This window comes from Mobula hypostoma, chromosome 16, assembly GCF_963921235.1.
Source record: "Mobula hypostoma chromosome 16, sMobHyp1.1, whole genome shotgun sequence".
NCBI classification, from domain to species: Eukaryota; Metazoa; Chordata; class Chondrichthyes; order Myliobatiformes; family Myliobatidae; genus Mobula; species Mobula hypostoma.
In genome coordinates, this window is record NC_086112.1 from 51,950,626 (window position 1) to 51,975,633 (window position 25,008).

At 42.8% G+C, this 25,008-nt stretch overlaps 1 protein-coding gene across 2 annotated transcripts in view; it reads right to left on the minus strand.

Moving 5' to 3' along the window:
* The window catches only part of LOC134357401 (A disintegrin and metalloproteinase with thrombospondin motifs 19-like), a 381,779-nt gene that overhangs the window by 95,118 nt on the left and 261,653 nt on the right, over positions 1-25,008 (minus strand). For both annotated transcript variants that reach the window (XM_063068949.1, XM_063068950.1), the window contains exon 15: positions 9,039-9,159. In XM_063068949.1, the coding sequence (XP_062925019.1) occupies positions 9,039-9,159 (121 nt within the window). The remainder of the gene's footprint in view (positions 1-9,038; positions 9,160-25,008) is intronic.

Below are 25,008 nucleotides of genomic sequence, written 5' to 3' on the forward strand. Positions count from 1 at the left end.
ATAACCCCCTGACTTTTGAATTTAATGCCTTGACTAATAAAAGCAAGCAATCCATAAGCCTTCTTAACCACACTATCGACCTGTGTAGCCACTTTCAAGGAGCTATGAACTTGACTCCCAAGATCTCTCTGTTCAGCAGCACTGTTAAGGATCTTGTCCTTAACAGTGCACTGTTTCCTTGCATTTGCCCTATTAAGGTGCAACACCTCACTTATATCTGGATTAAACCCCATCTGCCATTTCTCTGCCCATATCTGCAACTGATCTATATCGCACTGTATTCTTTGCTAGTCTTCTACGCTAATCACAACTCCACCAATCTTAGTTTCATTCACAAACTTACCAATCCACCTGCCTACATTTTCATTCAGGTAATTTATATACGTAAGACCATTAAGACACAGGAGCAGAATTAGACCATCTGGCCCAGTGAGTCTGCTCTGCCATTCAGTCACGGCTGATCCTTTTTTTTCCATCTCCTCAACCCCAGTTCCCAGCCTTCTCCCCGTAACCTTTGATGTCATGTCCAATCAAGAACTTATCAATCTCTGCTTTAAATACACCTAACAACCTGGCCTCCACAGCTATATGTGGCAATAAATTCTACAATTTCACCACCCTTTGGTGAAAGAAATTTCTCCGCATCTCTGTTTTGAAAGGGCGCCCCTCTATCCTGAGGCTGTGCACTCTTGTCCTAGACTCTTCCACCATGGGAAACATCCTTTCTACATCTACTCTGTATCCTCACCACTGACTAAACCTGCAAATTAACCTTCAGGGTGTTCTGCACAAGGGCTCCCAAGTCCCTCTGCATCTCAGATTCCTAGAGTTTCTCCCCATGACGAAAATAGTCTGCACATTTATTTCTACTACCAGAGTGCATGACCATGCATTTTTATTTCATTTGCCATTCTCTTGCCCATTCTTCCAATCTGTCCAAGTCCTTTTGCATCCTATTTGTTTCCTCAACACTACTTGCCCCTCCACCAATCTTTGTATCATCTGAAAACTTGGCAACAAAGCCATCTATTCTATCATCTAAAGCATCTATACACAGCATAAAAAGGAGTGGTCCCAACACTGGCCCCTGTGGAACACCACTAGTTACTGGCAGCCAACCAGAAAAGGATCCTTTTAGTCCCACTTGCTGCCTCCTACTAAGCAGTCAATGCTCCAACTATGTTAGTAACTCTCCTGTGAAAACATGGGCTCTTAACTTGGTAAGCAGCTTCATGTGTGGCACCTTGTCAAAGGCCTTCTGAGAGTCCAAATATACAACATTCACTGCATCCTCTTTATCTATCCTACTTGTAACCTCCTCAAAGAATACATCACAAACAGCACAGGTCCCAGCACAAATCCCTGCAGAACTCCACTAATTACAGACCTCCAGCTTGAATAAGTCCCTTCAACCACTACCCTCTGTCTTCTACAAACATGCAAGCCAGTTCTGAATCCAAACAGCCAATTCGCCGTGGACCCCAAGAATCTTAATCTTCTGTTTAGCCTCCAGTGAGAGACTCTATCAAATGCTTTACTGAAGTCCATGTAGACAACATCTACTGCCCTACCCTCATTAATCTCTTCTGTCACCTTGTCAAAAAAGTCAATCCAATTGGTAAGATACGACCTGCCCCACACAAAGCCATGTTGGCTCTCCCTAATTAGGTCATAAGTTGCCATAAATGATAAAGTGCAAGGTCATAATCAGGTAGATTGTGAAGCTAAGATTCCATCTTATTGTATAAGAGGTCCATTCAAGAGACTAATAACAGCGGGATGAGAAGCTGTCCTTCAGCCTGCTGGTACATATTTTGAAGCTTTTATCCTCTGCCCAATGGGAGAAGGAAGAAGAGAGAATGTCCACAGTGGGTGCAATCTTTGATTATTCTGGCTGCTTTACTGAGTTGTGGGTATTCTAGACAGAGACCAGAGGGGTGACTGGTACCTGTTATGTACTGAGCTGTACTGAAGTAGTGGGTATTCTAGACAGAGACCAGAGGGGTGACTGGTACCTGTGATGTGCTGAGCTGTATCCACAACTCTACAGTTTCCTGCAGACATGTGCAGAGCAGTTGCCATTATGCATCCAGACAGAATACTTTCCGTGGTGCATTGATAAAAAAAATCGGTAAGAGTTCATGGGGATATGCTGAATTTCTCTTGTCTCCTGAAGAAGTAGAGGTACTGTGAGCTTTCTTGGCCATGACGTCAATGTGGTTGAAACAGAACCGGCTATTGGTGATGTTCATACCTAGATCCCTTGAAGATGTCCTTGATGGGAGGAGGGTTATGCCCATGATGGAAGCAGCTGAATCTATAACCTTCTACAGCTTCTTGTCATCTAACGCATTGGAGGCTCCATATCAGGCAGCAATGCCACCAGTCAGAATGCTCTCTACCATACAGTTGAAGAAACTTACAAGAGTTTTTGATGACATACCAAATCTCCTCAAGCTCCTAATGAAGTTGAGTCACTGGAATGCTCCTTTGAGGTTGTATCAAGGTGTTGGGCTCAGGCTAGATCCTCTGGAATGTCTATGCCCAGGAACATGAAGCTGCTCACCCTTTCCACATTGTCCCTGCAATGAGGACTGCCGTGCATTCTTCTGATTTGACCTTCCTGAAGTCCAGAATCAGTCCCTTGGTCTTACAGACCAAGGCCGTTATTATGATGCCCCTCAACCATCTGATCCAACTCACTCCTGTAAGCCTCTTTGTCACTATTGAGGCTCAGAGCGCATTCTTTAATTGAAGAGGTGGACAACTCTACTTCAAAATTTGTATAGAACCTGGTTTGGGCTTTTAATGGATGCATGAAAACAACATTGCATTTAACAGTAATGCCAGATCAGGTGTCCTCCGAAAGCATTCATGATGTTGGTGATAATCAAGTCTGGAATAGTGCAAGGGTGTTTTTGGTACTTCGCTGTGTACCGATTCAAGGAGGGATAAATTGTCCACAATGGAGATAGCAGTTCAGACAAGAGTGTGGCTGGCTGTCTGACAGAATATCACATATCTCTTTAAAAACCTGAGCCACAGATGCACTGTTATTAGAGAGGACCAGAAAGGATGTGGCATCTTTGAAGACTCTGGGTATAGTCTCCTCACTGATGGACAAGTGTTTGCTTCCTCACCCACACTGAGGGCCCAGCAATGCACAAATACGCACCTCTAATAATAAGCACTGCTAACAGTGTCACCTGTGAGGCATCAATTGAATGAATACCCTAGCGGGAACATGCTGGATAAAATGTTTACTGTTAACTTTAACACTCTCTGCACTTTGGGTGTTGCCTGAGCAACTCGCATTCAGTTCTGGAGCTGCTTTGATAACTCTTTTCATGCCAGCAGAGTGTCCATTTTGATAACAAGAAAAACAACTAGCTGGAGTGATATGTTCCTCATTTAAATGCAGCTTTCTTTAAGGTTTAAGCTGCAATTTATATTGGTTGAAATGGAAATGAGAGTTGTGCAAAAAGGGTGCACTTCTGCCACTGGGAAAAGATCAGGCAGATATGCATGGATCATGGTTCGAAGTGCCCGCTTCAAATTCAGTATTAAATTATCATTACTCCTCTATTCAAATTTACTCCAGCCAGAACAAAACTGAATTGTGTTAATTTTACAGTCACACAAGAGACTGCAGATGCTCGAATTGTGTTCTAAATTAGCAATTAGACTCACTTTCTGCATCTCCCAGCATCCAGGAGTAGCATAACCCTTCTGAACATCTTTCCCAGTATCTCGTACCTTTATATTTAAAAAATACAGTCTGTACAGTAAATGTACACATACTATGGGAAATGCGGGACCCCCTACAATTCGCCTACAGACATAACCAATCGACAGATGACGCAATAGCCATAGCTCTACACACTACCCTTACACATCCGGAGAATGCTGTTGTTCAGCATTCAACACCATAATTCCTTCCAGGCTCGACAAGAACCATAGAACCATAGAACACTACAGCACAGAAAATGTGCCATTCGGCCCTTCTAGTCTGTGCCGAAACATTATTCCGCTAGTCCTATTGACCTGCATCCAGTCCATAACCCTCCAGACCTCTCCCATCCATGTACCCATCCAATTTATTCTTAAAACTTAAGAGTGAGCCCGCATTTACCACGTCAGATGGCAGCTCGTTCCACACTCCCACCACTCTCTGAGTGAAGAAGTTCCACCAATGTTCCCCTTAAACCTTTCCCCTTTCACCCTAAAGCCATGTCCTCTCATATTTATCTCTCCTAATCTAAGTGGAAAGAGCCTATTCACATTTACTCTGTCTATACCCCTCATAATTTTGCAAACCTCTATCAAATCTCCCCTCATTCTTCTATACTCCAAGGAATAAAGTCCTAACCTGTTCAATCTTTCCCTGTAACTCAATTCCTGAAGACCTGGTAACATCCTAGTAAATCTTCTCTGCACTCTTTCAATCTTCCTGATATTCTTCCTATAGTTAGGTGACCAGAACTGTACACAATACTCCAAATTTGGCCTCACCAATGTCTTATACAACCTCCCCATAACATCCCAACTCCTATACTCAATACTTTGATTTATGAATGTCAGGATGCCAAACGCCTTCTTTACAACCCTGTCTACCTGTGATGCCACTTTCAGGGAATTATGTATCTGAACTCTCAGATTTCTTTGTTCCTCTGCACTCTTCAGTGCTGTACCATTTAATGTGTATGTCCTACATTGATTTGTCCTTCCAAAATGCAACACCTCATACTTGTCTGCATTAACTTCCATCTGCCATTTTCTGGCCAATTTTTCCAGTTGGTCCAGATCCCTCTGCAAGCTTTGAAAGCCTTCTCTGTGAGTCTCTGAAAGCTTTGAAGCTCAGAGACCTCTGCTTTCACCCTGACTTGTGCTGCTGCATCCTGGACTTCCTGTCAGACTGCTGGCAGGTGGTAAGAGTGGGCTCCCTCACTTCTGCCCCTCTGACCCACAACACATGTGCCCATCAGAGCTGTGTCCTAAGCCCCCTCCTTTACTCTCTGTATACTCATGACTATGTTGCCACCCATAGCTCCAATCTGCTAATTAAATTTGCTGATGATACTACATTGATTGGCCTAATCTCAAATAATAATGAGGCAGCCTACAGAGAAGAAGTCATCACCCTGACATGGTGGTGTCAAGAAACCAACCTCTCCCTCAATGTTGCAAGAACAAAGGAACTGGTTGTGGACTACAGGAGGAATGGAAACAGGCTAGCCCCTATTGACATCAATGGATCTTGGGTTGAGAGGGTGAACAGCTTTAAGTTCCTCAGCATACACATCACCGACGATCTCACGTGGTCTGTACATGGTTGCTGTGTAGTGAAAAAGGCAAAACAGTGCCTCTTTCACCTCAGACGGTTGAAGAAATTTGGTATGGGCCCCCAAATCTTAAGAACTTTCTGCAGGGGCACAATTGAGAGCATCCTGACTGGCTGCATCACTGCCTGGGATGGGAACTGTACTTCCCTCAATCGCAGGACTCTGCAGAGAGTGATGTGGACGACCCAGTGCATCTGTAGATATGAACTTCCCACTATTCAGGACATTTACAAAGACGGGTGGATCATTGGGGACTCTAGTCACCCCAACCACAAACTGTTCCAGCTGCTACCATCTGGGAAATGGTACCACAGCATAATAACCAGGACCATCAGGCTCCCTGACAGCTTCTTCCACCAGGCCATCAGACTGATTAATTCATGCTGATACAATTGTATTTCTATGTTACATTGACCGCCCTGTTCTACATACTATTTATTACAAATTACTATAAATTGCACATTGCATATTTAGATGGAGATATAACATAAAGATTTTCACTCCTTGCGTATATGAAGGATGTAAGGAATCAAGTCAAATAAATTCAATTCAAATGCAGCAATCTATGATAGCAACATGTTAGAAATATCAAATATAAAAAAAGTCTGCAAATGCAATTTGCATGCTCCTGTGTTTTCTTTAATATTACAGTAGCTCAGTGTATCAGATAAAAGACATAAGGGGCTTTCATTTTATAAAAGAAACATAATTGGAAAGTGAGACATGAAGCAAAGAGTTTTGGTTAGTTATTAAGCAAAGTGTTCTCAGGGAACCTGATTTAAAGTTGTTGACGAATAATTGCAGATCAAAACTGATTTACAGTTTTAAGAGTGTAATGCTTTGAAACTGTATGGAAAGTTCTTTAACTGTTATATTGCATTCCAAAAAACAGCATAATGGCCATATTTGTACTTTCTGGTCTTGGTTAATTAGCTGATGTTCAGTTTCTCAAGCTTATTTTCAGATTTTCAATCACAGGTAATGCATCAGTTATAAAGGTATCAAGCTCAGTTACCAGGATACTATAAGCAGGATGATGAAAGCTTACTTTGAAAATATTGTTTTGAAAGTGAAATGCCACTTCACTTAATTCATTGTTAATTGTTATTGTCAGCAATTCCACTGGTGAAACTTGCAATCTATAGTTATTCCAGTTAGATGACATAGTTACTTTCATTTAAAGTACTCATGCTTCCAGAGTTGAACATCAGTGAAGCAGATGACCTTCACAATTATGTGTAAGACAAATAAATGCAAAACATGGGCTGGGTTTAAGAGCTTCATGTCAGTCGATCAGCTCTAAATTGACAAATTAATAACCTAATGGCAGCTCTTATTTGAGCTACTATAGAAGATAACTAATGTTCTCATTGATAGAATGTACATTTTTCATGTCACAGAGTAATTATATCCTCCTGATTAAACATTGAAATGACTCGACACCATTGCCTGCTCCCACCAAATATTATGTTCCATGACCATTGAAACTCTTCTGGTTACAATCTCAAGCTGAAAGAGACTCTGAGCTGAGCCTTTAGTATCTCCCTGTTGCTGAGATTTTCTTCTTTCCCTTCATTAACACTGGTTAGTCTTTTGCCTCGCCTCAGTTTAGCTGCTGGTAAAGCCCTTAACTATTGTGTTTTGTTTCCCTACCCAAGATTGTGATTCAGATTAGTTTACTGTCACGCAGACTAATGAAATCCTTGCCCTCATGATGTTCATAGAGTAGGGAGTACACACTGTAGTAATAAATACAACATGTGCAGAAGCACAGAAAGGAGCGCAGTCTGAGCAACAACAGAAACAAATGCTAAAGTGGCAATAATGAAATAACCTACAGAGATAGAATTCAAAGTCTGAGAATAGGGCAGCACCACAAGAAAGTGGCTTGTGAATGAGGTGATTGGTTCAAAAGTCTCACCACAATCGGCAAGAAGGTGTTCTTGAGTCTGGTCATTTGGGCTTTTAAGCTCCTTGTTCCAGAAGGCAGAAGGGAACAAGGAGAATGGCCCAGGCTAATGGGTAAACTTCATGACTCTGTTAGTCCTCCTGAAGCAATGCTCAATCGCGATGGACTAGAATGAAAGATGTGATGAGCCTAAAAGACTGATAACACAGACTGCTTTTCGGGATGCTCATGAGAAGAGAGCGAACTGACTGGGACTGTATTAATTTTATGGATTTCAGGAGAGACGAGTGGTGTGCCACAAGGGTTGGCTTTAGGACACTTGTTTTCATTATTTATATAAATGATTTGAATGCAAGTGTACAAGGCTGGATTAGCAAGCTTGCAGATGACACAAAATTAGGAGGTGTTATTGATAATGAAGAAGGTTATCATAGATTACAGGGGATCTTGATCGGTTAGGGAAATGGGCTGAGGAATAGCAAATGGATCTCAATACAGATAAACATGATGTGACTTCATACTCATCTGTATTGAAATGTGAAAGGACACACTATGACTGGTAGGGCACTGGGTAATATAGTGGAACAGAGGGTCCTACGAGTACACGTGCATAATTTGTTCAAAGCTGTATCACAGGTAGACAGGGTGGGGAGAAAGATTTTTAACAAACTGGACTTCTTTAGTCAGGACATTGAGTATAGGAGTTGGGACGCAATGTTGCAATTGTATAGATTGGTGGTGAAGCCACTCTTGGAGCACTGTGTACAGTTTTGGTCACCGTGTTACAGAAAAGATGTGGTTGGGGCACCATGGTACCGTAGCGTTTAGTGTGACGCTATTATAGCTCGGGGCTTCGGAGTTTGAACTTCAGTGCCGGCGTCCTCTGTAACCAAGTTTGTACCTTCCTTCCCATGTGCATGTGGGTTTCCTCTGGTTGCTCTCATTTCCTCTCACAGTTCAAGGGCGTTCCGGTTAGTAGGTTAACTGGTCATTATACGTTGTCCAGTGATTCGGCTGGGGTTAAATAGGTGGGGTAATTAGGGCAGGTGGGTGGCTCAGCAATGCGGCTGAAAGGGCCTGTTCTGTGCTATAGCTCTAAATAAATAAATGAACTGGAAAAAGCACCGTAAAAATTGACAAGGATTTTACTAGGATTGGAGGGCCTGAACTATAGGGAAAGGTTGATCAGGCCATGTCCTCATTCCTTGGAATGACGGAGAATGAGGGGCGACCTTACAAAGACAGATTAATAGTTCCTTGATGTAATGGAGTCCAAACTAGGGGGCATTGAATTAGGTTGAAAGGAGAAAGATCTAAAAGGATCTGAGGAGCAACTTTTTCCACAGAGGGTGGTGAGTAAAAGGAATGAACTGACAGAGGAAGTGGTTGATCCAGGTGCAAGGGTATCATTTAAGAAGCACTTAGGATAGACACATAGAGGGGAGGGGGCTGGAAGGATATGGGTTCAAATTCAGGAAACTGGGACTAACTAGGTACACAATGTGGCAGCATGGACTCATTGGGGCAATGGAACTGTATCTGTGCTGTATTGCTCGATGACCCTACTTAGTTACATCACAAGTTACAAAAGTCTTAAATGCCTTGACAGGCAGAACAAGGTGGATGTTTCCCCTAACTAAGGAATCTTGAACCAGGGGACATGGTTGGGGAACATTTTTGGGCTGAGACACCTAATACATTGAAGTCTTCTACGTGATGGTAATTCACATCAGAAAAGACTCTATAGACCAGAAATATTTAATGTTCACAGAAATAAGCCAACTTGCCTGCCCCTCTGGTGTGATTGAAATCTCCTTTGATGACTTTACATGATCTTCCGTTCCCATTACAAACTCCGCAATGATCTTCTCTGGCAGAGGATCCTAGTATATCATCACAACCAAGTTTCTGCCAAAAAAAAGCATTTTCTTGTTGAATGACAGATAGTTATCCCCTTGTGACACATTACTGTTTATATCACACTTTACTGTATGTCCTTTGTAATATTGTTTGTATATCTCCAGAGAAGCTCTGGACTGAACATAACCATACTCAGTGATCAAGCATCTGGCTACAATTACCTTGGAGATCTACCCACCGAGGTCCCAATTCTCTCCTTTAGTTTTCCCTTTTAACTTAACATTTTCAGTCAGAAGGAAAAACATTTGCTATAATAGAATCTTCCTCTTTAAATATATCAAAACTGGATCCCGATTACAATCCTTGTCATTGGCAACAGGAAGAGCAGCAGACAAAGTAATTCACCTAAACATTATTTTACTTTTCTTGTGGTACCAGTAGGGCCAAATAGCTCAATTTTGCTCAGCCACCTTAAGGCCCAGAAAAAATGAATTCCTTGGAGTTATATGAATCTCAGCGATTTTCCTCAAATCACTTGGATATGAGCAAATTTCCTCAACATCCATGGTCAAACTCGAAGTTTTCGGACAGACTCAGAGTCCGCTGTGGTCGGGTGCTTCCAATGTATTGGCAAGTCTGCGGCACTTGGAGTTCATGGCAGGGAGAGTTTCTCCCTTCTACTGTCTGCGTGAGCTAATGGGGCTATTGGGACTTGAGACTTCTTTTTTTACTGTGCCCATGGTCTACTCTTGATCAAATTATGGTATTGCTTTGCACTGTTGTAACTATATGTTATAATTATGTTGTTTTGTCAGTTTTAGTCCTGGTTTGTCCCGTGATAGCTCTCTGGAGGAACATTGTATCATTTTTTAATGCATGCATTTCTAAATGACAATAAACAAGGACTGAGTGTCCTCATAATCTAAAAAAAACATCGACCAAATGAAGACTTTCATCCAAAATGTATCATACAATACTCACTGTAACAAATCTGGGCAGAGCTCATATGGAAATTGTTCTAATTTGACCATATTTTCTATGTCCTATATGCTCAAGAAGGAACTAGGAAGCAAGACATCTCTTTTCCCAGACCCATTGCATAATTCCTGAGTCCTTTTAAGTTTTCATAGCAAAAATGCTAGCTGTGGAAAATTAAAAGGGCTCAGGAATTAGGCAGGTTATTCTCATACCTAAAACCAGCTGCAACTTCCTGACTTGGTTTGATTCTTGTCCCTCCCTTCCTGTTGTAGTCAAGTACAGTCCCGGTTAAAATCCAGTTTTACAGGATTCACTCCTAGTGGGCAGAGCTAGCTATTGCTAGAGTAAATCATTCCTGAACAGTGAGACTTCAATTGAACAGGAAGATGTATCAGAGTGCTCAGTGATAAATTCAGTACAGCTTTAGAAGATGTAGGACTATTCTTTTGGCTATCTGAATCTCTGAGAACTTCAAATTTGCCATTGTACCTCACGCCATAATCCTTTTGCTGTGAAAACTTAAAAAGGCTCAGGAATTATGCATTGGGTCTAGGAAAAGGGATGTCTTACCTGCCAGTTCCTTCTTGAACATATAGGGCATAGAAAATATGGTCAGACTCGAACAATTTCCATGGGAGTTCTGCCAAGATTTGTTACGGTAAGCATTGCACGATACACTTTGATGGAGGTCTTCCTTTGGTCGAGTTTGACCATGGATGTTGAGTCCTAGCTATCTATGTAGTCGATACGCAGGCCAGGGCAGTGCAATATGGAGAGCAAGCTGTTGCTATTGCAGCAGGCTCCCCCTCTCCATGCAGCTGATGAGTCCAAAGGAACGGTAGAGACTGCTAAAGTCTGGCACCAGTGCTATCGCAGGGTTTGCTAGTCAACATTGAACTCAACGTAGGACTGCCTTAGGGACTCCAGCTCTGGATCTTCCCTTGGGGTTTATGCTTGGATCCTTCCCTATGAGTGTGTATAGCTGCCATGCAGCGGATGTTTCAGATCAGGCACACTTACTGTGGCTAGAAACTGGAACTATTCAAACCTGCAAGCTGTGGGATATCTAGCTCTCTTGGCAGCAAGCTGACCTGACAAATGGCTAAACATGGCCCCTGAACTATTTAAAACTCAGTTCCAGAACATATTCCAAACTAGTTGCAGGCACATTTTTTATAACCTTCTACTGGTAGCTATCTGCAAGGATAAGACGAATTTGTGAAAACTTAATGACAAGATTACTTGCATCACAACTAATTCATGATGTAAAACTTATCAAGATTCAATTAAGGTACTTGCGGCTTCAAAATCACAAATTAAATAGTACTGATCTATCATAGAATGTAGACATTTTATACAAGGAAAGAAAAGGGGAGCTTTGTACCTTGTAAGCAGTTCTAGTTTTGTGTGCTGCGGCAGTTTGTCCATAAAAATGCACTTATAATGATATGGTAGTTTTTCTTAAAATGCTTCAAGTCTTTGTTCAGATCAATTTGCATAATCACAAACATTAAGTCAATAGTGAATGCACACTATAGAACAACTTCAATCCATTAGAAATGAGAAGTTAAAAATCTTAACTAAAAATAGAAAATTTTGGAAATAGCTAATAGGTACGATAGGGAGAGAAAGAAATAGATTTGATGGACCAAAAGAGGTGAGTGTTGATATTGGACTACTGGAAAATGATGCTGGTACCTATTAGTAATGGGGGACAAAGAAATGGCAGATGAACTTAATGGGTACTTTGCACCTGTCTTCACTGTGGAAGACACTAACAGTGTGCTGGAGGTCCATGCATGTCAGGGGCTGGAATGAGTTCTATTACTATTACAAAGGAAAAAGTCCTGGACAACCTAAAAGGATAAGTCACATGGGCCCGATGGACTACATCCCAGAATCTTGAGATAAAGAGGTTGTTGAAGAGATAATGGATGCATTGTCATAATCTTTCAAGATCATTTGATTCTGGCATGGTCCTGGAGGACTGGAACATTGCAAATGTCACTCCACTCCTTAAGAAGGGAGGAAGACAAAAGAAAGGAAATTATAGGCCAGTTAGCCTAAACACAGTGGTTGTGGAAGTATTAGTGTCTATTTCTAAGGATGAGGTTTCAGGGTACTTGGAAACCAATGATAAAATAAGTCAGTAAGTCAGTTAGCGTGGTTTCTATGAAGGGAAATCTTGTCTGACAAATCGGTTAGAGTTCTTTGAGGAAGTAACAAGCAGGGTGGACAAAGGAGAGGCAGTGGATGTCATTTACTTGGATTTTCAGAAGGTGTTTGATAAGGTGCCACACATGAGGCTGTTAACAAGATAAAATCCTATGGCTTTACAGGAAAGATACTGGCATGGATGGTGGAATGGCTGACAGGCAGGAGGCAGCGAGTGGGAATAAAAGGGTCCTTTTCTGGTTGGTTGTCAGTGACTAGTGGTGTTCCTCAGGGGTCAGTATTGGGACCGCTACTTTTCACATTATTTGTCAATGATTTGGATAATGGAATTGATGGCTTTGTGGCAAAGTTAGCGGATGATATGAAGATAGGTGGGGGGCGGGTAGGTAGTGTTGAGGAAACAATGCGATTCAAGTAGGACTTAGACAAATTAGAAGAATGGGCAAAAAAGTGGCAGATGGAATACAATGTTGAGAAATGTACCATAATGTATTTTGATAAAAGGAACAACAGTGCAGACTATTATATAAATGTGTAGAAGGTTCAAACTTTAGAGGTGCAGAGGGAGTCTCCGTGCAAGACTCCCAGAAGGTTAATTTATAGGTTGGGTCTGTGATGAAGAAGGCAACTGCAATGTTGGCATTTATTTCAAGGGAAATAGAATATAAAGGCAAGCAAATAATGCTGAGCCTTTGTAAGACACTATTCAGGCCGCATTGGATATATTGTCAACTGTTTTGGGACCCCTTCTCAGAAAGGATGTGTTGTCATAGGAGAGAGTCCAGAGGAGGTTCACTAGAATGATTCCGGGAATGAAAGGGTTAACACATGAGGTGCATTTGGCAGCTTTGGGCCTATACTCACTGGAATTTAGAAGGATATGGTGGTGGGGGGGGGGGGGTGGTCTCATTGAAACTTACCGAATGTTGAAAGGACTAGATAGGGTGGATGTGGAGAGAATGTTTATATGGTGGGGGTATCCAGATCTAGAGGGCACAGCTTCAGAATTGAGGGGAAATCTTTTAGAACGGAGGTAAGGTGGATTTTTTTTTAGCCAGAGAGTAGTGAATCTATTGAATGCTCTGCCACACAGTGGTAGAGGCCAAGTCAGTGGGTATACTTAAGGTGGATGTTGATCATTTCCTGATTGGTCAGCGCATCAAAGGATATGGCGAGCGGCAGGTGTATGAGGTCGAGTGGGATCCGGGGTCAGCCATGATGGAATGCCAGAGCAGACTTGATGGGCTGAATGGTTTAATTCTGTTCCTATGTTTTATGATCTTATGGACTAGATAGTTCCGGTCAGAGGGCACTAGGTCTAGTATTCTGTACACATGTTTGAAAAGGACTTCTGCCTTTGGTTTTCATAAGGAGCATGGGACTGTATCCCAGTCTTACTGGAACTGAATCACCACACAGATCCTGGACAGTGTCCATGACTTCCTTGTTTTCAATGAGGAATACGATGCGAAGATGTAAGGTCATAGAAGAGGGTAGGTTACCTCATTTAATTATTTTGCTCTTTTTAATGTTTTTACATTCTGATTATGGTTAAACTTACTTTTAAAATGTTATAAAAATACTTAATAATTATCTTTTATTCCATTTACTTCAATGTTTATAGCTTTTAAATTCTTCTAAATATCAGTGATATTAAAATTAAATGTGAAAGTCCAACTCTTCTTATGGGAATGAGGAGGCCGTCCTTTCATTAAGATTGCAGATAAACATTCAGATCTGTTGCTGTCCATGAATGTTCTGACATCCCAGTTCCTAATTCACATTGACAACTGCGTGTTGCCAATTCATGATTTAGTTTGGAATATGTTGTGCAGCTGCCACATGGATCTGACTGGGAGAGATCTTGAACTAGTGGTGAGAGTTTCAGGAAGACCCCAGACTGCAAAGGTCAATTAGAGCTCCTACAGCTTACAAAGTCTGCTGGCTGCCAAACTCTGTCAGAGCTGCTCACACGAGTTGCCTTTTTAATGGTGTCCTGGATGTTTGGGCTGCCAATTTGCTACCTATGAAATCCTTACTTACTTTCTTACTGAAACTCACTATTTATGACATTGATTATAGTCTTGAACAAACTGTTCTTTGCAGCCATATTCATGAACATGTCTATTTGATAATCTGGAATATTTGTCCCAAATTATTCAATGGATGCAACCCACTGAACTTCCTTTTAGTTTTGACAGTGTGTGTTGTATATAACCTGCTAATAGTTACAAATACAGTGGATTCCACACATAGGAACCAGTATATTTTGGCCCAATTAAGTGGTGGCCCCAATGAGCTGAAGTTTCATGAAAATATTTTAAAAGGTATAAAAAAGACTGAGCAAATGAAATACAGAATAAACTGGAACAGTACAGATAGTACTACATTACCATATATCCTGCGTATTAGTTCTTAATAGTTATCAATGAAGCGTACATTGTCGTGCTCTTTTGATTGACTGTAAATGAACAAAATCAGCACAGACACCTAGTGAAGATAATGGCCTGCCTTTATACAATGCTATTGACAATTTGATCCTCCAAATCTTCACTTTCTTTGTAACATTCAAGATGATTGTTGATACCTTCAAATTCCTCGTAGTTCCTAATTTAGTGAAGTAGTGAAATTATTTCATTTTCACTCCTGGCCGTTGCTGGTATCTCTAAGCTTGAATGCTTGAAACCACAGTGAGCAAAACAGTTCTGAATTGTCTTACTGCTTATTTCTCACCAACTATCAGTGGCAAAAATCACTGCTTTTGAACACAAACACACGCAACTGACATTGTTTAAAAACTGTTTAGCAAGTCACCTACCTTTGTTAAGTGGCATTGTGTCCCAAATAAATGAAGGGCACTTCAGCAATTTTCTCAATTAGTTTTTGTTCTTTCAGAGTTTTCTCAAATAAGGGGCTGTCCTGAGTTTTTTGTTCTGCGCCTGACATGTCCCATTTTATACCTCGTTCTTTTCTAAACTCACAAAAGAAGCTGTCTTTAAAATTGATAGATGAATTCAGTTAAAAGGGACATTAGTATTATGTTTGAGGCACTAAATATAATACAGTTGTTCGCTGAAATTTTCTACAAATCAACTGTAATGTCAAATACACTTAGAATTAAAGTAGAACTAAAAGTTTCATGTTCATCTAGATGAAAGCAGGAAAAAATTTAAGGGTGAGGTCATCTTTATCTACTGTTTATAGAAAAGCAAAAACAGAGGTCTAGCAGCTGCTTAAAAATCAGCCCTATGGCAATGCATTCTAACATCTAAACTTGTCCACACTACTAACACCATATATCATACAACACAGAGCTCATCCTACAGTTACTGTCGAAATCAAAGCTCAAAGAAAACTCATTATCAAAGTACATATATGTCATCATATACATTCTCTTGCGGGCATACTTAATAAATCCATAGAATAATAACCACAACAGAATCAATGAAAGACCACAACACACTGGGCATTCAACAAGAGTACAAAAGACAACAAACTACGCAAATACAAAAAGAAAAAAGAGATTATAATAAATATATAAGTAATAAATATCGAGAACATGAGATGATGAGTTCTTGAATGTGAGTCCACAGGTTGTGGGAACATTTTAATGATGGGGCAAATGAAGTTGAGTGAAGTTATCCCCTTTGGTTCAAGAGCCTACTGGCTGAGGGGTAATAACTGTTCTTGAACATGGTGATGTGAGTCCTGAGGCTCCTGATGGCAGCAGTGAGAAGAGAGCATAGATGGGTGGTGGTTCTTGATGATGAATGCTGCTTTATGTTGTGATGCAAACAGTGTTTCATGTAGATAGATATTTTATTGATCCCAAAGGAAATTACAGTGCAATACAAGTGCACAGATAGAAATATTACAAGAGAAGTAGAAAGACTAAGAAATAAGTTACCATGAACAGTCTAACAGGAGGCTGGCATCACTTCCCCGGCTATAGGTTGATTCTTTATGTAGCCTAATCGCCCAGTACAAGAACGACCTCATACAGCTCATATAGATGTTACACTGGTGGGGAGGGCTTTAGCTGTGATGGACTGGGCTCACATAGATGTTTTCAATGGTGGCGTGGGCTTTACTCGTGATGGTCTGGGCCATAGCCACTACATTTTGTAAGCTTTCCATTTAAGGGCATTGGTGTTTCCATACCAGGCTGTGATGCAACCAGTCAATATAATCTCCATTACACCTCTATAGACAAAATTTTAGATGTCATACCGAATCTTCGCAAACTCCTAAGGAAGTAGAGGTACTGCTGTACTTGCTTCGTAATTGCACTTACGTACTGGGCCCAGGACAGGTCCTCTGAAATATTAACACTGAGGAATTTAAAGTTGCTGACCCTCTGCGCCTCTGATCCTCTGACGAAGCATGGCTCATGGACCTCTGGTTTCCTCCTCCTGACGGCAGTAATCAGCTCCTTGATCTTGTTGACGTTGAGTTAGAGGTTGTTGTTGTGACACCACTCAGCCAGATTTTCAGTCTCACTCCTATACGCTGATTCATCACCATCTCTGATTCGGCCAACGACAGCGGTGTCGTCAGCTGCCTCCCAACTTTCTACCAACATAATCAAGGGTTGTGACAAGGATGAATAGGGCTGCAGATTGGTGAATATGCTAAACAATGCAGTGGTTTTATGTTTAAATAGGAGTGTGAGTACTTTTAGGAAAGTACTCGAGATGGGTAGCACTACAGGAGAGGAGTGAACCCAGTCACTGGATCCATGAGGCAGCATCTTTACTAGTTGCCCCACTGTGCCTCCCGCAGGAGTTATCCCAGAGGAAAACTGGTGAGCGAGTGACCAAATCCCATCATCTCAGAACACCAACTCATCTTGGAAGAACATGGCTTAGCTTCGCGAACGAAAATTTAGGAAGGGGGTTGCCCACGTCTTCTGCAGGCTTCACGAGGCTAATACAGGACAGACAGGCCCAGCCACAGCAGCTGCAAGGGAAATTCTGTTTTGGGTTTGGTGTTGCTGTGTCACAGTTCTTCCTCCTTCCCCTTTTGTCCTCAATGCCAGCCCTGCGTGTGTTATCGAAGGAGAAGACAGACTAGTGAATGGTGTGTCACCAGGCCTCGCAATCGGAGGCTAGATTAGACCACTGGCAATGGTCAATGTGACAGGCACCAAGGGATTTCTTCAGAGAGTCCTTGTACCTCTTCTTCAGTGCCTCTCTGTCATGGTGGCCAGTGGAGAGTTCGCCATACCGCACAATCTTGGGTAGGTGATAATCCTCCATCCTGGAAATGTGCCCTGCCCAGCGCAGCTGCGTCTTCAATAGCATGGCTTTGATGCTGGTGACCTCCGCCTGTTCGAGGACCTCGATGTTGGTGACAAAGTCACTCCAGTGGGTGTTGAGGATGGTGTGGAGGTAGCGCTGGTGGAAACGCTCAGCGAGTCGTAGGTGGTGACGGTAGGTGACCCATGACTCAGAGCCATACAGGAGGGTGGTCAGTACAACGGCTCTGTAAACGCTGATCTTTGTGGCTTTCTACAAACGCTTGTTGTTCCACACTCTTTTGTACAGCCTGCCGAATGCGCTGTTTGCCTTTGCCAGTCTGTTGCCGATCTCTTTGTCAATTTTGGCATCTGACGAGATGGTGCACCTCAGGTAGCTGAACTGGTGGACCGTCTTCAGCTCTACCTCACCGATGGTGATGCGGAGAGGGTGGTAATCTTCCTGAGGTGTGGGCTGATGGAGAACTTCTGTCTTCTTCAAGCTGACTTCCAGTCAGAAGAGCTCGGCAGCCTCTGCGAAGACAGGATGTTATACACTGCAGGGCTGTCTCTGTGTGGGCAACAAGGGCAGCATCGTCGGCGAAGAGTAGCTCTCGGATGAGTTGATCCAATGTCTTGGTGTGGGACTGTAGTCACCTCAGGTTGAACAGGCTGCCATCGGTGCAGTATCGGATGCAGACACTGTCCTCGTCATCAAGGTCTACTGTGGCCCTTTCGAGCATCATGCTGAAGAAGATGATGAAGAGAGTCGACGCGAGGACGTAGCCTTGCTTTACTCCGTTGCCTATTGGGAAGGGTTCTGAGAGGCCATTGTTGTGTCTGACTTGGCCACTCTGATCTTCATGCAGCTGGATGACCATGCTGAGGAACTTTGGGGGGCATTCCAGTCGTTCCATGATGTGCCACAGACCTTCCCTGCTCACGGTGTCAAACACTTTGGTAAGGTCGACAAACGTCACGTACAATCCCTTGTTCTGTTCCCTACGTTTCTCTTGGAGCTGCCTGAGAACAAATACCATGTCGGTGGTGCTCCCGTTGACTCTGAAGCCACACTGGCTCTCTGGGAGGTGTTCTTCTGCAATGATGGGCACCAATCTGTTCAGAAGTACTCTTGTGAGGATTTTTCCTGCGATAGAAAGCAGAGGTATTCCCCGGTAGTTGGAGCAGTCGGATTTTTCCCCCTTGTTCATACACAGGGCGATGATGACTGCATCACGGAGGTCCTGTGGTAGTTTACTTTGCTCCCAGCAGCAGACAAAGAACTCATGGAAACAACAGGAATTCTGCAGATGCTGGAAATTCAAGCAACATACATCACAGTTGCTGGTGAACGCAGCAGGCCAAGCAGCATCTGTAGGAAGAGGTGCAGTCGACGTTTCAGGCCGAGACCCTTCGTCAGGACTTGTCTCGGCCTGAAATGTCGACTGCACCTCTTCCTACAGATGCTGCTTGGCCTGCTACGTTCACCAGCAACTTTGATGTATGTTGAAAGAACTCATGGAGTTTGGTGTGTAATGCTGGGCCCCCATGCTTCCAAATCTCAGGTGGGATTCCATCAACTCCCGCTGCCTTGCCACTTTTCAGCTGCTCTATGGCCTTGACTGTCTCTTCTAGGGTTGGAATCTTGTCCAGTTCTGGTTTCTCTGGCTGTTGTGGGATGCGATGAATTGCTGAGTCTTGGACCATGTGGTTGGCGTGGAAGAGAGTCTGGAAATGTTTCGACCACTGGTTCAGGATGGACGCCTCGTCTGTGAAGAGCGCCTGACCGTTTGCACTGTGCAAGGGACTCTGGACCTGGTGTGAAAGGCCGTACACCACTCTCAGGGCTTCATAAAAGCCTCTGTAGTCACCGGTGTCTGTGCAAAGCTAAGTTCGCTTTGCGAAGTTGGTCCACCACACGTTCTGAATCTCTCGAAACTTGCGCTGGAGGTTGCTGCATACAAGGCGGAAGGCTGCTTTCTTATCAGGACAAGACGGCTGAGCAAGGAGCGCCTGGTGGGCGGATCTCTTCTTCGCCAGCAATTCTTGAATCTCCTGGTTGTTTTCATCGAGCCAGTCCTTGTTCTTCTTTGCGGAAAACCCTCGGGAGGTTTGCAGGATGGTGGTTTTTAGGTGTTCCCAAAGCACTTCTGGAGAGGAGTCTGTGGGGAAACTGGGATCCTGAAGCCTCGACTGAAGATTCATCTGGAAGTCAGCTTTCACTTCAGCTGACTAGAGATTGCCAAACTGAAACTTCTTCCTTGGAATGCTTCCTCCCTTTGGCTTGGGTTTGAAATGGAGACTGAGCAGCGGACAAGACGATGGTCCATATGACACTCTGCGCTGGGCATCACTCGGGTGAGTAAGACGTCCCAAAGGTCTCTCTGGTGCACCAAGATGTAGTCAATGAGGTGCCAGTGCTTGGACCGAGGATGCATCCAGGTTGTCTTCAGACTATCTTTCTGCTGGAAAATGGTGTTAGTGATGGTGAGTTGCTGCTCTGTGCAGAACTCTAACAGAAGGCGCCCATTGTCGTTGCAGTTTCCAACGTCATGTTTGCCAAGTACTCCTTTCCAGGCTTCTGAATCTTGGCCTTCTCTGGCGTCGAAGTCGCCAAGGATGTGGACCTTGTCATCTGCAGGGGCATTCCGTACAAGGTTGCGCAGATCAGTGTAAAACTTGCCCTTTTCTGCAGGATCCACTTGAAGAGTGGGGGCGTACATGCTGAAGAGTGTGGCATGCTGCTTGGCTCGAAGTGGGAGGCGCATGGAGATTATACGGTCAGAGTGACCCATTGGCAATTTTTCAAGTTTGGAGGCAATGGAGTTCTTGACCATAAAGCTAACACCAGAAAGGCATCTCTCAGTCTCTGGCTTGCCTGACCAGTAGAGGGTGTAGCCGGTGCCATGTTCTTGAAGGTTGCCTTCCTCTGGGAAGCGGACTTCACTGAGAGCAGTGATGTCGACATTCAGTCTTGGAAGTTCATGCGCCACTGGAGCGGATCGTCGTTCTGATCGTCGTCCCTAGAGAAGGCTGCTCGGTCGTTTAGGGTGCTGCCGAATGATATCGTCGTCTTCGGGGTCAACATCACACAACCCATACACCTGAACCGCCTGCATGCAGGATCAGAACTGCGGCTTCCAGTGGCATCTCCCACCTGCCGTTTTCGCCTCCTGCCTAGCAGGCCGGACAGTGACCACGCGGCGATCACTACACCGGGAAAGGAGAGGTGATGTATTGCGCGTTCACTTTCCCTGGGTGAGTGGGACGTCAGGCCCAGACCTCACCTGCCCCCCTCTTGGAAGATATAGATATGATATACCTCTAAGCAACTGAAGGTCATACAGTCCATTGCCTCACTGCGCTCACATCAATCTTATTCCTCAACTTAAACACAAAATACTCTGCAGATGCTGGGGTCAAAGCAACACTCACAACACACTGGAGGAACTCAGCAGGTCGGGCAGCATCCACGCCTATTAATGACCCACAGATTCACCCATTAGCCACCTACATGGTTGGGGTAACCAGTGTGCATTTCTGGAAGATATTAGGAAACCAGAGGCAGAATGTGCAAACCCGAGGTCTGAATCAAATCGGTGTCACTAGAGCTGTGAGATAGCTATGTCATCTAATTTACAACTAGAAGCGGAAATAGAGTTAACATTTCCACTTCTGATTTAACATGATATGATATCTCATTTTCTCTCTTTCCACAGGTGTTGCCTAACCTGCAGAGTGACTCCACATTTTTTCTTCAAATTTGTGGCAATAGCAGTCTTTTGCTTTGGGTTAAGTCAGGCTTTTGGGTGAAACTTTCAACTATTCTGTTCTTTAAACTGCATTGTTAAGAATCCAGGTGGTGGCGCCAGCTAATTGCAGACTTCCTCTGGGGTTTTTACGTTAGCTGAGAAGATCTCATGTAGCTAGCTGCCTGTTAATTTTACAGATCAACCAGGCAGCCTGCTGGATAAATAATCTGACATCTACTTGATAAGAAGTTGCAGAGAAATATTTTTATACTCAAAAGGTGGTTACAATCTGGGCCATGCTGTCTGAGAAGATGGTGGAGGCAGGTACTCTCACAACCTTAAAAAGCATTGGAACGGGCACTTGAATTGTCAAGATATAGGCGGCCACACACCAAGTGCTGGTAAATGGACTAGTATAGATCAATGGTTCCCTAAGTGGGTGATATCACAGTCCTGGGGGCAGTGGGTGGAAAGTGAGGGTGCTTGGTAGCAAGGGCAGGCTGCTGAGGGATTACAGGCTTAATTTAAGAAATGGATTACTTATTAAAACCATTTGATCCTCATTGCCCCATAATTGATTACAACGACCACATAATCACCTCATCTCTTGCTAACCCACCGTTCTGTTGGATTTGCTCAACCACATTATAGTTGTTGAAAAGTAACATGACACTTCTGTATTTGGCATATCATGAGAATTCTGGACTGAAAAAAATGTGTTATTGTAGTGAGATCATTACCATTTACTACTGTAGTATAGGTCAATTCCCATACACTAATCACACAGTATTAGGATTAGGATTAGGATATGGATATGTGAATTAGGATATGGATATGTGAATTAGGATATGGATATGTGAATTAGGATATGGATATGTAAATTAGGATATGACATTCAGTGGGGTAAAGTTAGAATCTGCCCTTTCAAATGGTCTTGACTGCATTTCTTTAGCATATGGCCCAATCGAGATATCACTACTCCACTTTTTGTACCTGCAGGTAGAGTCGGGTTTTGCCTGAGCTGTGATGATGCCAGAACTTTCCCTTTTATTGACCACAGAACTTGACATTGGAAGTAAACAAAAGGTGATTGACCATGGTCATTATTCTATCACTGAGATGTGGCTGAACGAAGATCATAGTTGAGAACTTAGCATTATTGAAAGGGACAGGCATATAGGCAGAGGGGGTGGAGTTGCTTGTTGGTTGAAAAATGAAATAAAATCCTCAGAAAGAGGTGACATAGGATTGGAAGACACAGAATCTGTGGGTAGAGTTCAGAAACTGCAAGGGTAAAGACTCTGATGGGAGTCACATACGGGCCCGCGAACAGCAGCCAGAATGTGGGATATTAATCACAACTGAAAAGAAAATGCATGGCAAACATGCAATGATATGATAGTCATGGGGAATTTTAATATGCAGGTAGGTTGGGAAAATCAAGTTGGTGCTGTATCCCAAGACAGGGAATTTGTAGAATGTCTACCAGCTGGCTTTTTAGAGAAGCTTGCTGTGAACCCACTAGGGGAAAGGAATTCTGAATTGGGTGTTGTGTAATGAACCAGATTTGACTAGGGACCTTTGGGTTACGGAACCCTAAGCAGACAGTGATTATAATATGATAGAATTCACCATGCAGATTGAGAGGGAGAAGCTACAGTCAGATGTATCAGTATTACAGTGGAGTAAAAGGAATTACAGAGGCATGAGAGAGGAGCTGGCCAAAATTGATAGGAAGGGGAAGCTATCAGGAATAATGGCAGAACACCAATGGCTGAATTTTCAGGGGAAATTCGGGAGGCACAGGATAGATACATCCCAAAGATCAAGAGGTATTCTAAAGGGAGGATAAGACAACTGTGGCTGACTAGGGAGGCAAAGACAGCATAAAAGCAGAGGGCATATAATATAACAACACTAGTGGAAAGTTAGAAGCTTTTAAAAACTGAATGCAGCTAAAAAAGAACCGTAAATAGAGAAAAAAAATCAAATATGAAGGTAAGCATGCCCATAATATTAAAGAGGATATTAATTTTTTTCAGATATATAAAGAGTGAAAAAGAGGTGAGAATGGATATTGGGCCATTGAAAATGATGCTGCAAAGGTAGTAATGGGACAAAGAAATGAATGAAGAACTTAATAAGTATTTTGCGTTATCTGCACTGTGGAAGACACTATGGCGGAATTTTATGAGTATGAGGGACAGAGTGTAATCACTATTACTAAGGAGAAGGTCCTTGGGAAACTGAAAGACCTGAAGGCACATAAGTCACCTGGACGAGATGGACTACACCCCATAGTCTGAAAGAGGTAGCTGAAGAGATTCTGGAGACATCAGTATTGATCTTTAAAGAATCACTAGTTTCTGGAACGGTTCTGGAGAACTAGAAAATTGTACGTAACACTCCACTCTTTAAGAAGGGAGGCAATTATAGGCTACTTAGCAGTGGTTGGGAAGATGTTGGGTCCATTATTAAGGATGAGGCTTCAGGGGTACTTGGAGGCACATGATAAAGTAGGCCCAAGATAGGTGGAGGGACAGATAGTGTTGAGGAAGCAGGGAGACTGCAGAAGGATTTAGACAGATTGGGCAAAGCAGTGGCAGATAGAATATAGTGTATGGAAGTGTACGTTCATACAATTTGGTAGAAGGAATAAAGGTATAGACTATTTTCTAAACAGGGAGAAAATTCAAAAACCATAGGTGCAAAGGGACTTGGGAGGCAAATGCAGTGTTAGCATTCATTTCAAGGGGACTAGAAGGAAAGAGCAAGGGTGTGACGCTGAGGTTTTAAAAAGCATTGGTTAGACTGTACTTGGAGTATGGTGGGCAGTTTTCAGTTCCTTATCCAAGAAAAGATGTGAATGTATTGGAGAGGGTCCAGAAAAGGTTTACAAGAATGATTCTGGGAATGAACCAATTAACGTATGAGGAGCACTTGATGGTTTTGGGCCTGTGCTTGCTGGAGTTTCGAAGAATGTGGGGGGGATCTCATTGAAACTTATCTAATATTTAAAGGCCAAGATAGAGTGGATGTGAAGGGGATGTTTCCTATAGTTGGTGACTCTATGACCAGAGAGCACAGGTTCAGAATAGATGGACATCCATTTAAAGCAGAGATAAGGAGGAATTTCTTTAGCCAAAGGGTGGTGGATATGAGAAATTCACTGCCATGGATGGCTGTGGAGGACAAGGTAGTGAGTATATTTAAAGTGGAGATTGATATATTCTTCATCAGTCAGACCATCAAAGATTACAAGAAGAAGGCAGTAAAATGGGTTTGAGAGGGTTAATAAATTGTCTGTGAGCAGACTCGGTGGACCAAGTGGCTTAATTCAGGTCCCATGTCTTATGTCTTCTAACAAAAATGGCAGAAGCAACCGAGAATAATAATGAAGCATAGATAGTGTAGTGTGGAGTATCTGAAATAAGGATTTATACCAGCACCAGGTAAGCAACAGCAGTCAGTTTGCATGTTGTGTGAAAGTTTTTTTTCAAATGAGGCAATGAAACCAATTTTGAACAGTTGAAGAGAAAATACTCTGATAAAGCAATAAGAACTTGGCTTATTTTCAGGCACTTTGTGACAGCTTTCAGGATTAGAAACACTTCAAAACACGTTTGCCAGCACTTCAAAACAAAACCGAGATGGCTTACATGCTTCATACGTTTCATTGCTCATTGCTAAATCTGGAAAGCTCCATACAATTGGAGAGAACTGATTCTACCAGCAGTAAGGAAGGTTCTGAGTACA